The sequence below is a fragment of the Centruroides vittatus genome, unplaced genomic scaffold, assembly GCF_030686945.1.
Source record: "Centruroides vittatus isolate TY-2023 unplaced genomic scaffold, ASM3068694v2 contig_5, whole genome shotgun sequence".
Classification (NCBI taxonomy): domain Eukaryota; kingdom Metazoa; phylum Arthropoda; class Arachnida; order Scorpiones; family Buthidae; genus Centruroides; species Centruroides vittatus.
In genome coordinates this window covers 2,956,716-2,970,772 of record NW_027122286.1, presented here as the reverse complement: position 1 = coordinate 2,970,772, position 14,057 = coordinate 2,956,716, and the positions used below count along the sequence as shown (strand labels likewise).

Genomic DNA, 14,057 nt, shown 5'->3' with positions numbered 1-14,057 from the left:
CTTTTAAGGACTCATAATTCTTAACATAATTAAAGTCAATACCGGTAGAGACTTAAGTTTTAGATAATTCTTGATTATCTTACTTAAACATTATGTGGTTTTTTACTCGAAAAATCTATCTGTTCTTGCCTTATCAGCATTTTATCTGTCGTGCACTTAACAGAATTGATAGAACTTAAACGAAAATATTCGAGGAAATGGAAGTTAAGTTAGAATTTTTAGAAATTAAATTATCGCTATACCTCTACAGTTCATGGTTTCATACACTTGGCTATAAAATATGTAAAATTATAAATGATAAAGTGTGGCAATTATAAAAATTATCTGTTTATTCAAATTATGTTTTATCGAAGTTGCTTAATTTCCTTGATTTAGGCTAATTATCCTTCCTTAATGTTTAATTAACTTCTTGTTTTTCTTTTCGAAGATGTGCTAATTATTCACAACACGATTTGTTTAGGAGTTTACTGTACTTTATTTGTTACATATTGATCTTTTTCTCTTTTTAATTCGTTCTCGTTTCCCTTTGATCTGGAATAAATATAGAATTTTTCGTGTTAATGACACTCGCAACTTTACCCCGTAATACTCTTTTATACATTTTTATAGTTCCATTCTGAGTTAAGCTATAAACCTACTTATTGCTTGCTCATCAGATATCAGCAATAACTTGATGTAGTTTGCATATAAAGCAATTTTTTGCTTCATGCGCACACCTACTGCATCATCCATTACCTAGTTTTTAATCTTAATTAAAATATAAAGTTTCAAGAAAATTATACTTCTAAACTACCGGTTTTCAACTAGTGGCATATGCAATTTTTGGTAACAAACCGACGAGCTATGTCGCATATTATATGTAAAAACAAAGCGTGACATTAAAGATGTACAGTTTTTTTTTTGTATAAAAACATATACAATTAATACTAAAAATTAGCACTTTAATCAAAATGATTTTTCTGAAATTCGTGGTACACCGGTTGAGAATTACTATTTTAAAGTATCGATTTTTTTTATTAATAAACATTACACTAATCAACTGTAAAATTTAGCTCAGCCTTGAAACTTTAATATTATATTTTATTTATGTTAATAAATTCTTCGAAAAGTGGCTTAATTTTTATTATTTTCAGGGACATTTTGTGTTTTTACAGCTCCACAAACTCATGTAAACTTATTTTAAAGTCTAATGAAACTATACCATATCTAATTAAATATACCTTAATGGCTTCACTTGATCAGGCTATTATTAATATAATACATTTCCGTTTTATGTAATCGAGTAAGTTTGAATTGATGTTATGTTCCATAATTCTGTACCTTACCACGATATGCTGATGTAAACAATGAAGCCATTCGAAACCCATAGGCACTTACTCGATATGATCTATAATATTACGAACGTTGACTTAATGTAATATTTGATATATAATATAATTTAATTGCTGCGAACAGTAACTTAAATAAATTAAATATTAATACTTATCAATTCACTGAATTAGTTAGAATGAAACCTTTACTCTTAATTCTATTTAAGAGTGAAGTTTTCTCTCTCCAAACTTAGCGTTTATTCCGGGTTTGTAATGGAAAATTGTGCAAAAAATGAGTGAAAGAAACAACCCGAACAGTACAATTAAAACTGTAAATTACACAAATTATTTTTTTTTCTGTAAGTACTCGATATACAGTATTATCAGAGTAGAACAATATTAAGTGATGTAGTATCGAGGAAATTGTTATTATTTCCGGTTTGGATAGTAATTAAAGCACTTTACTCGATAAATTTAGTTCTTTTGTATGGAAGACAATAGTACATCGACCTGTCACTTGTTTTTTTCCTCGTTTGAATACTTCGCCTTCAATTTCTGTGTCTCAAAAAGTAAAAATGGACCCGCAACTCTACCACTGGTTTATCATTTCATATTATTGACCGAGATACGTGTGTAAGTGGACTAATGAAAACCGATAAGATAGCCAGTTTTAAAACGTAATGCGGGGAATATTCAGCGTCGTGTGACCATTAAAATTAAAATTATAGGAAACTGATCTATTGATAAAATGGTTCTTAAAATAAAATTACTTGCCTACAAAACTGGTAATTGTCATTTCTTAAATAAAATTGCCTGCCGAATGATAATTTTTAACTTTGATTGGGCTGAAATGAAAGATTTTTATCGTTTGATTACTTTTCTACTTCTATTTTTTTGAAGCTCAATTGCCTATTCTGGTAATTTTTTATGTGCTTACTCTATTCAACTTTAAGGTAGATTGGAACAAGGATAAAAGCTGCGAATCATTTTATTTTATTTTATTTTTTTACTTTTTTTATCCTTTCCTAGATTAAGAAATTAAATTTATTTGATATTTTCTCAAATAGATCACTACTAAACCCTTTCAACTAGATTAAAATCGATCAACTTATTTAACAAGTAAAAAAAATCGATTATTTTCGCGTCATCTACAGAAAAAATTCATACAATTGCAAATATTTATCAACTTTTTTATTAAATCAAACTATTATTTGAGATTTATATATATATAAATTTACAATCTATGAGTATATTTCGAATGTTTGCTGTTAAAATAGCGTTAAATCAAACGCACAAACGCAGGAATAACAAGATTTGTTTTTATGTGAATAAGTTATAAGTTATTTATTTTTTAATCTCAAAAAGATAAAACTGGATCGAAATATGTGTTAAAATTAAACGATATAATTTTATAAAGAGGAAAACTAGTGCATTGAAGGAACAGGTAAAGTGAGGAGTTGAAAGGTGTTTTGACTCCTCCCTCGAGTCACGTGTTACCACTTGCCATTTCCGTTTCGGCAAGGGAGAAGCAAAGTGCTGTTTCACTTGTTCGACGTTTCTGCATGATGTGCACGTGTAGCGCTGATCAGAAATTGGAGACTTTGTGCGAAAGAAGGAATGGTGGCTACGTTTTAGACGAGCGATTCTGTTCTCAAATACCCAGAGTTAAGCTGAAAAACAAAAGTGCTAAAGTGCATGTAAGTTGTTGTGTTTACTTTAATAGTTTTCGGGGTGTTGCGTTGCATCAAATATGGATTTTGTTTATCTTCGCTCATAGTTTTTGTGTGTCAGTCATGGCAACCATTTCTTCTCAGCCCTTCTTATTTATAATATCTTACATTGACGATATCGAATTTCACGTATAATGTAACAGTTTGATACATTAATTATACTATACATCAAGTTCAAAGGTCACGCTTTACTGTAACTTTAACCATTTACACACCATCCCACTCACCTATATTAATTAAACGCATAAATTTTAAACTTGGTAATTAAGCTTAAAATTTATATGTTTCATCATTCAGTAATCGTTAAGAAATGCCGAAGATGTTAAATGTTTTGTAATTTTGTATGACAAACTTTGTCCTCCTCTCACGTCTTTCCTACGAGATTGGTTACATTTTTAACCCGCTAATTTCATTACGTTTTTTCTTTCTTTTTTTAAAATTGTATGGAAATGAAATTGTCGAAGAAGGTTTGAAATCCAAGCATCCGGTTCTTCTACTCTCAACCATGAGAATAATGAGTGTCAAGTCAATGCACTTTGAACAACAAAGAAAATGGAATCTTTGAACAGGACACTTTCGTTGCTATGGTATCTTCATTACGTTTTGATGGAATAAATTGATTTAGGATATTCTTGAACTCGGCAATCTTCTAACTTCCAACTATTGACGGATTTATTTGATAAGGATTTGAACAATTGCAATACATTTAGAGCTAGAAATCAGCTTCTCTCTACTAGCCTAATACAGGATTTAATGCTTAAAAACATGGCTAAATATGACTATTTAGCCATGTTTTTAAGCGTGTGAGAATGCATGTCTTATTATTCAATAAAATTTTAATTTTGATAAATTAGCAGTAAAATGTTTTAAATTTATGGAAAGTTAGAGTTATTTACTGTATTTTTCACTCGCCGTATTATTTCATACGTTTTAAAGTCGTATTTATGTTCACTATAAATTGACACTAAAAATATTTACAAAACTGTGAACGTCGACGGAGATAGTTGCTTAAAACAACTGAAGTGTGAAAAATTATTATTTTGGTTATTGTTAGAATAGGTGTTCAAGCACAGCACGAATGGAATGACCAAACTACGTCATTATTCTCCTCACTGTGAAGTGAGGCATGGGAAAACTCTTTCCTTCTCACGACCGGTGTCACCAACTGTGAATCGTGATGCGATGCAGATAGTGGGGGAGTGGCATTGAACATCAAGCACACAGATCGTTACCCTTTAAAAGTTATACGTGGCTTCACACTCTAAACACATGCTTCGACAAATTAAAATAACTTCAACGTGTTTAAGCGACCATTTAAGTATACCAAATCGAATTATCTGATTTTTCTTAATCCTCGTGGAAACAGTACTTTATCAGTCGAACGTAGAGGCCTACAAACCAGTAAAAAAGAAGATATCTTTTATGTGCCTTACAAACAAAAGATAAAGATTTTCGTGTTTTATCTGACAAGTTTCAATGTCGAAGGTTTATTTTATATTCTAGAAACAATTACGAGTAGACAGGCGTTTGGGAAATTATCATGGAAAGAAAATAAAATCTCTTGAAAAACTTGTAGATTAAGTCTATAAAAGTTCAATGTTTCATTTTATTAATTAACTTAACAAACTTTCCTTAACGAAAATGAATGCTTCGAATAACGATCATAAAGTAGAACATGGAAATGAGATCCGATATCTGATGATATACACTAGGAAAAAGAAAAAGAGATTGCAATTTATTGTTTTATTATCTATCTTTCTTTAATTTCCTGTTTTCCTGTACGAAATTGCTTTGGTGAGGAATATTGTTCCGTTTTATCGAGTAAATGATGTTCCTTACATAACTTGACATAGATTTTTGACATGTAAATTGAGGTAATTTCATTTTATGAACTTAAAATTAAGCTTTTAATTTATTTTACCTTTACAATTAATAGGTATTTTAAAGAAAAATAACAAGATGAATACACCAGAAGTAGTATTGATTAATGTGTTTACCACTCGGTTTTTTATTAAAACAATAGATTTTGGGGAAAGACATGAAAATTAGTTCAGTTAAAAAACGTGTTTTATTAACACATATCTATTATTTATAAATGAAATTTAAAACAATTTCATTTTATTTAGTAGAGATTTTTATAGTAAAATATCGAGATAAGAACACGAGAAGTATTGTTTAATTACAGTGTGTTTAATACCCGATTTATTATTAAAACAAGTTTTCTTTTTTGAGGAAAAACAATGTAAATTAATTTTATTTAAAAATAAACGCGTGTTTCGTTAACATAAATTCATTGTTTATAGGTGAACAAGATTAAAATAGTTTCATTTTATTGTACCTTACTGTACAGTACATTTAATAGAGATTTTAAAAAAATATCAAGATAAATAACATCGAGATGTATGTAATCAATTTACTATTAAAAAGTAGGTTTCTTTTCTGCTATAAAAAAATGAAAATTGATTTAATTTTTTTAAAAAACTTGTATGTTCATTGTTCATTGATGAAAAGCGTTTTTAAAAAAAATTCATTTTATTGTGTATTTAATAAGGGAATTTTTTAAAGAAAATATTAAATATCAGCAATTCGTCAGGAAGAAGTATTGATTGAGATATTTTTAATACTCAATTCAACTTTAAAAAAACTAAATTTTTCTAGCAAAACATTTAAAAACGAGTTTAATTTTTTAAAGAACACGTGTTATACTAATTCTACTGTATGTTTAATAATAGATTTTTAGAAAAAATATCAAAATAAACAGCAACAAGGAAGGGGTATTGGTCAAGATGTGCTTAATACCCGATTTACTCTATAAAAAATAGTTTTTTCCTTCGCAAAAAACATGAAAATTAGTTTATTTTTTACAGAACACGTGTTACTTTAATGTACTGTACATTCATTGTTTACAGATGAAACGTGTTTAATACTGATTGAACCGTATTCAATACGCGATTTACTATTAAAAAATAGCGTTTATCTTGGGAAATACCTGAAAATTGGTTTAACTTTTTTAAACATGTGTTACACTAATATATAGTACGTTCACTGTTTACCGAAGAAATGTGTTTAAAACAGTAAATTCAAACGATTACTTTTCCTAGAATCGCTTGTTTGATTTAAGAATTACATTGAATGATGCAACGTGGAGACGACGTAAGATAACAATTTTAAAAATTATTTATTTATTTATCAACCGGTATTCAATTTAAAACGATGATAAATTATATTTATCATTACTCGCTCGTTAGTAAATTCATCATTAGCTTTCATATATATTTTTTAAATATTTGTTCTTTCAAATTTATCTGTATTTTTAAAAATTTTACGGTCACATTTCGATTTAGTGCTGCCACTCGGTTCCTCTCTAAAATTAGCATCAAATCGAGTGTGGCGTTAAACCGAAGTACCTCATACAAAGAGAGTTGTGTATTGTAATGAGGTGTACACACGAATTTCAGTGTTTGAGTCACGGAATTCGGTGGTTTAATGCACGAATATATTCATTGACATTATTTAGGATGGCGTTATATCGAAGCCCGAGAGTAATTTGATCATTTTAATGAAGTTTTGTGTATTTTTTCCGCATTTTATAGCTCGAAGTCTTTAATTTGCCGTAGATAAAGCAGGAAATAAATACAAAAAATGTATATAATATAATGATGTTGTAAAATAGTTGATAAACATCAGCAAAAAATACAAGAATTATAAGGCAATTTAAACAGCAGTTTTATTTTTGTGCAGTTTTAAAAGAAAATCGTTTAAAATATAATTGGATAAAATAAAATAAAATAAATTTTTTGAATGGTTTTAAAAAAAAATGTCAAAAATATTTGAAATTTTGTTTATTTTTTTAAACTTTACAAAATCTCTTATTTAAACAAATAGTATTTTATTTATTATTTTAATTTTTTAAATTCCTTTTAGAAAATAATTTAATAATTTTAAAAGGACGAAACAGAATTTATTAAATTATCCTTTGCTCGAATCGATTTAAAAGAATATTTAGTAACAGAAATTATTCAAATTAATTGATTTGTAATATTTTTTTGTTTAATCGAAAATATATTTTCATAATGAAAAGGAATTTAAATTCGTTAATAATGATAAATTATCTTTAACTATTTTAATATATTTTTTTTTTTTTTTTTTGTGTGTTTTAATTGAACTATGCTTGCTTTACAATGATTTTGTGCCTACGTTAGTATGCATTGCAATGATTTTGTACTAATTTGTAGCTATTTTATATCTATATTAGTACAGTATACTTTATAATGATTTTGTATTATACAGTACTTATTTTATATCCAAACTTTCTTATAAATATAAGTTATATCATTTGAAATTTTTCCCCTCCTTTCTTGAAACTAGTTTTGTATATACGCTATTTTTAAATTAAAAAGTTAATTGAACTTACACGAAAGTATTTATAAGAGGGAGGAAATATATCACTTATACATTCTTTACACGAGAATCGATTAATTGATAAGTTGCCTTTTATATATCTATAATCCGATAGATGGCTGCACTTAATCTCATAAAATTATTTTTCTCCGATTTTATCTTTTAAAAACAATTCCATATTTACAAACACTATAGTTTTATTCTATATTAATTATTTTATAAAGTGTAATCTTGATTTTCGTCTTCCTCAGAGGCTTAAGGCTTGCTTCTTAGCTTTTTTACAATTTTTTTCTCCCTCTATTTTCTAGATTGGAGACAGACTTTTTGTTGATCTACCGAGAATAAGACTAGATGGAGGTAGGCAAGCTTTTAGAAGACGTTGGGGATACGATATATCGGGTCCTCCACCCCTCCCCGAAGAAGATGAGGAAAGCGAGTTGTCAGAAACGACTTCACTTCGAGACGAAAGACTGTTGCGATTTTCTTCGTTCGGTAAGTTGAAGGATTTTAATATTTTCTTTAAATATGCTTACGTTATTTGGAGCATTGGTTTAAATATCGAGCACTAATTCGGGTGTCCTAGACATCGATACAGAGTGCTTAAAATTCGCTCCATCGAGCGCAATTTTTCGGAACGGATGTGCGTGTACCGAAACCAATCCATTCATCCACGACGTGGGAGGTTTTTCCTATCGAAATGACAATTTTAGATAACCTTGGTTTGTTCAAATTCTGAAATTCTTAAATAATAACCCTCACTCGCACAAAAGAGCTTCTTTGGACAATTGGCACTCTGGTCGTTTTTCACATTTAAGTATCGATTGTGGAATTAATCATTCCTTAATCGATAGGTTAATTCGGTAATGATTTTTCGTTAGCGTAAATGAATGGAAATTGCTTAAGAAACCGAACCCACCCCAGACTATTTTTGGTAAGTGAATATTAACTATACATTTCGCTAATAGATGGCACTATGTGTATATTTTGAAACGAAATATCGATTTTTTTTTACTTTTCTCTTTTTTAACCTTTTCAGAAGTATCAAAGATACTTTAGAAGATTAAATTAAAAAAAAAAAGAAAGTTAAAAGTGGGTCAAACAAATAATATTTTCTTTAATTCGTCCCTTTTATAGTTACTTAATGGCTCGAAAATCGAGATAAATGATCCCTTTAATCTGCTGTGAACGGCATTACAAAATGCGCTGATGTCAAAAAAGTTGCCTAAAAGTCTTGAGAAATTCTAAAAATTTAAATAGAGGAGATGCTAAAGCGTCATCTGTTAGCAAAGAAAAAGCATGAATATTTTAAGAATATTTTTAGTATATGTATATTTTTTTCTGAACAAAAATATACACATATATTCACTTAAATGCGAGCGTAAAAACTATATAATTAATTAGAAAGTGTTTAAAGCGATATCTTGAATTTTTCACATAATTAAAAGTTTAATGTAGCAATAAAAAATGCACCCTCTTAAAAACTTTCTCTTGCAGAAATAACGTTTTAAAACGGACGAATTTTAAAGGGAATTTACTTAATAGAATCGAGGGAATTTTTAGAAATTGTTAATTTTATAAAACAGCTGCACAAACTAGGAAAAGTTAGTTTCATAGTAACGGCCGAGTGTGACGTCAGTGGCTCCCCCACGCGATGGAAATGGTACAAGTATGGCGTAACAGGTATAGGTTTGTGACGGTTAAGTCGCGATCGTCTAACTGTTTTGTTATTTAAGTGTATGGTCATGTCGCTACCGAGGTCCGTTGCCCGAATGTTGTGTACAAGTAGTTGGAGTTCTGAAAATGGTAAGGTCATACGTTTATTCTGAATGGGTGTGGTCGGAATTTGGGACGGTTGGAATACTCCTTTGTATTTTTATGCTTTCTGTAGTTATGGCAATCGTTAAATGTTACTTTTTTGCCCTTTACCCTCACGATATAATAACTCGAATCGACTTACACTGTATACTTTAACAGTTGTATATTTTAATTCGTTACACAGTCGCTCCTCATCGTAACTAGTGATGATGATGCTTAAGCATGAAAGGTATCGAAATATAAATAAATAAAATAGAAATATATATGAAATTTATTAATTTTTACGCCTTTAATTTTCATACACAACATATACATATAGTTACGAACGTTAAGTCACTCGGAGGCGTCGACGAACTCTAGAAAAGAAGCTTTTATCATAAGGAGGAAGGGTTTTATAAATTCATAAAAGTAACGGATTGCTTATTAATCTACATTTATCCTGCTTTGTAATAATAAATTCGAGTTAAACTTTCTACCATAATTTAATTTATTAGTGTTAAAACTAGAATTACCGTGTTGCAACGTAGCGTATACAGTATATTAATTATGTCGCTTAACTAGATGACTCATTTACAGTTAAATGATGTGCAAGGCGCTATTTGTACAGACGTCAAATAAACAAATATCATTTTGCGAAATGTTTTAAATGCTTTTTATGAGTTATTCTTACCAGATTTTTATGTTCAAAAACTTCTCCAATATACAATCTATAATAGAAAATGAATAGTTTATATTAAGTATGTTTCAGGACTTAAAAAAAAACGATATAAAAGACAAAGGTTTGTCTGTGCTCCGCACAACTGCATTAAGTATCACAAGTTTAAATATAATTAAATAGATGAGCTTCTTTATATTTTAAAAAGCTAAGAAGGAAATTTCTGTTGTCATTTTGACATTATAAATGTTTATTCTGCGATTATATATAATCAGGGGCAAGCATCTAACGCAACTCTCCTTATCTGAGGATGCTTTTTATCTTAACGGTTAAATTGATAAGAAATACTTATTCGCATGCGGAACTATGAGCAAATAATTAACGAAGCAAATCTATAAGCCCAGTTTTCGCATGAACTAATTAAAAAAAAAGGGGAAAAAATACAGAAACAATAGGTAACGAAGGATATAAGTAAGTGGAAAACGGACAGAAGGAATCATTACGGAAGCTATGTAAGAATTTTAATATACGTGCTTAAATTTTTCCTTGCTAATAAAATTATTAACATATTTCGAGTTTAATTAAACGTTCGTAAATTTTAAGCAATGTAATTTAATATGGCCAAAATCATAATTTTACAAAAAAAAAAAAAAAAAAATTTAAACTTTCAAAAATTTTAATGAGAATTCATTAGTAGTACGACATTAAATTATCGTTTATTGTAATAAGAAACGACAGGCTTAGTTTAAAAAATTTTAGATAGAAGTATGTGAAGTTATAATCAATAACTTTACCAAAAATTCTTGTTTAAATGTTAAAATTTTAAAATTTATTTACTTATTTATCTTTTTTCTTTTAAACTTTGGTAATTTCCGAACGGATCTGAAATTACTTTAATAAAATTTCGAAATTTATGGAACAAACCTCATTTTCTATTTATAACAGCCAATATCATTCAATAGTCTTTGACGTTGTTTATTAAAGATTTATTCTGTTTTATTTATTTTTAAAAACATCCTCTAAAATTTGTTTTGATTTGGAATTCTAACATGCAGGCGCTCTATTAATAAATGAAATTTTAACAAATTTTCTTTTATTTTTATTTACTTTTTAATTAAAAGAGTAACATAGGCATTTGGATTAATTGAAATGGTTTTTTTTATACAGTTTTATTTTTAAAGAAATAATTTAGTAAAATACCATTATATAACATTGCAAATAAATTACATAAACTTTACCCCTTTCTTTAAAAACGAAGAAAATAAGATAAAATTCAATTTGGAAACAATAAAATGATCCGTTATTATATAAATTTTAGAATAATTTGTTTTAAAAACATTTTTCTTTTCGTGTCCTTAAAGTATAGATAATTTAGAAATTATGTATTGTTTTATATTTTAGTTTAATCATTATCAAAAAAATTTTCTTAAGATTTTTAAAAAATTTTAAATTATTTAGTAATTTTATTAAGCAGAATGAACATTTCCGTGTTTCTAAAATTAAAAATAGCTTCTTGATAATTCTTATAAATTTTTAAAATTATTTAAAAAAGACAAAAATGTTCGTCTGCTTATTAAAATTCTTTGTGATTATTACAATATTTTTAAGTCATTTAAATAAATAAAAGAATTTTAAAAATTATTAAAAAGATATTTTTAATTTTAAACATAAAATTGCTTTCTTTTAAAAAAGAAAAGACTCCACATTTGTTATAATATTCCTAAAGAATTAAAATATTTATCTGTAATTATTTAAATAAACAAATAATAAATTAAATTAAATTAATAAAAATCATTATTTAAATCTTAACTTGTTCCTAGGAATTTAAACTTTATTTTTGATCTTAGAATGAATAATCCATTCTTTATAAAGTCATTCTAAACTAGAGAGTTATTAATTAGCAAATTACTTAATGTACAGTTTACCATCATCATCCTAATAAGTGTCAGGCCTTAAGTTTTAAACATTATTTATTTAAAAAATATACTTTAAATTAGAGGATTTTTTCCTGTCTTAATATATGACAGATTTGCATAACGTTTCATCATTATTTTGTTATATCACTAATAAATGAGAATTAAATGTTGTCATTTTTTTCAAAAAAATGAAATCATCAAAATGCATAACTGCTAAGTAATTACATCAGCAGTATGCTGCATGCTAGACTGATCACTTATACGTATATAGTTGCACAATCCCCCGGTATGAGGTCTAGCGTGTAATTGCTATGAAGTTGTATTTCCTTTCTGCTCAAAGATAATTTTTCTCTTTTTATCATATGTATAACTTCACCTGGGCTAACGTGGTTAACATCTGCTCCAGGATACATAATTATCAAAGTTCTCGAGATGGGATGGAAAACACGTACGTTTTGATAATCATGCCCGATACTTTTTATTAGCGTTGGACCTCTCTACGAAAACTATCTTTGTAGCGTAATTTGGAGATTATTTTATTTTATTTCTAAACATTGATTAATCTGATTTATTGCTTTGTTTTCTTCATAGTAAGTATTCTATTGAAGAAATTAGATAATGTAGAGCTTACTTAGAAGGAAACAACTGAATTGAATTCTGACATAATAGCTTGTGAATCATTTGTGTTAGGTATACAATGACTAATATATCTTTACTGGTAATTTTTTTAATATTTTTCCTATTATATATAGAAAACATTCAATTAATTTGCGATATTCAAGCGTATTTTAATATTTTCTGTAATATTTATTCAATTGTTGTGAAGCAAAAAATTTATATTGAAAGGTGTTCTTATCTTACTTTAAGATTAAAAACATGGTAACTGGTGAAAATTTGTAAGTAATTTACATTCACTTATAAATTTACATAATTTTTCTACCGTAAAATTCAATATGGTAGACAAAATACATTTGTCTATGCTAGGAAATCTGCTTTTATACAAAACATCTGTTTAGTTTTGCTGAATTCAGTCGTGAATCAATATATTTATCCAAAAATAAAAAATAAAAAGGAAAAATTGAGAGATGGAATAAAGCAACTTTTCTTCTGTGATAGTATATAACGTTTTTATTAAATGAAACAGAAAAAAATAGAGAATAAAATAAAGTTAGTAGATTAAATTTTCGTAAATTCTTTTATGTAATGATAGAAAAAGAAAGGTTAAATTAGAGAATGGAACGACTATTTTAACGTGCCACGTGAAAGTTTTTAAATTAGGAAAATTGCTCACGTGGTTCCTTTTTTGAATGAATATAAATTCCCTTATTCAATTGTTCGAACATATCTATTTTTATATCCGCCTTTAGTATGAACTTCGTATAGTTTCAATGAGAATTAACTAGGCTATTTTATAAAATAAAAATAACTGTTTTAAACATACTTCCATGCATTTTTTGATGTTATATTTCTTAGAATATGTTTGTACTAAAAATATAAACGAGATTAAAAATAAGTGTTTAGCATCTATTAATGATAAAAAATGAGCTCATAATTAATGTAAAATATATAAAAATAATTAAAACAAATTTAGATATTTAATAAAAATAGTTTTAAGTTACCATTATTTTTTTTAATATATTTTATTACATTGTATTATATTATGTTTTAATAAGAAAACTAATGAATATAACTAATTATTAGTATGAGTGTGTGCTTCAGAGAGCATGTGTATATTAATATTATATTTTAATAATAAAATTATTATAATTTATTCAATACTAATAATAAAACTAAAAGTAATAAATAGTTTCAGAAGTTATTTTTATGCGAATTAAAACTATAAATTAAAAATCTCAAACTTACAATTACACGCGTGCACATTAAATACAAATTAATAGTGTAATTTATCCTGAAATTTTATCCCGATTTTAATTTTTAACTTAAAAATTTTGTTCTAAAATTATTGGTAATGATAATTAATTGATTTTTCTCTCTCCACTAATGCATTTCTACAGTGTTTAAAGTTAAATAATCTGTTGTATATTTTAAATCTTGTAATGTAATTCTGATGTTGTAAAGCTATTAAAAATTGTAAAATTAATAAATATAAAAATTAAATCCAATTATTTTTGACATTAAATCATTCGGACGGATAATTAAAAAAAAAATAAAATAAAACTAAAAAGGTAATGAAAGATATTAATCATGCGTTGATTTAGGGTCGCGCATC

The 14,057-nt window shown here is 27.2% G+C and overlaps 1 protein-coding gene across 7 annotated transcripts in view; it reads left to right on the top strand.

The window, feature by feature from the left end:
• The window catches only part of raskol (Ras GTPase-activating protein raskol), a 112,005-nt gene that overhangs the window by 41,292 nt on the left and 56,656 nt on the right, over nucleotides 1–14,057 (top strand). For 5 of the 7 annotated variants that reach the window (XM_067273892.1, XM_067273896.1, XM_067273891.1 and 2 more), the window contains exon 3: nucleotides 7,750–7,933. In XM_067273892.1, the coding sequence (XP_067129993.1) occupies nucleotides 7,750–7,933 (184 nt within the window). Of the gene's footprint in view, nucleotides 1–2,819; nucleotides 3,008–7,749; nucleotides 7,934–9,021; nucleotides 9,245–14,057 lie in introns of those variants that run through there. The other 2 variants (XM_067273895.1, XM_067273897.1) reach the window with 2 other exon arrangements.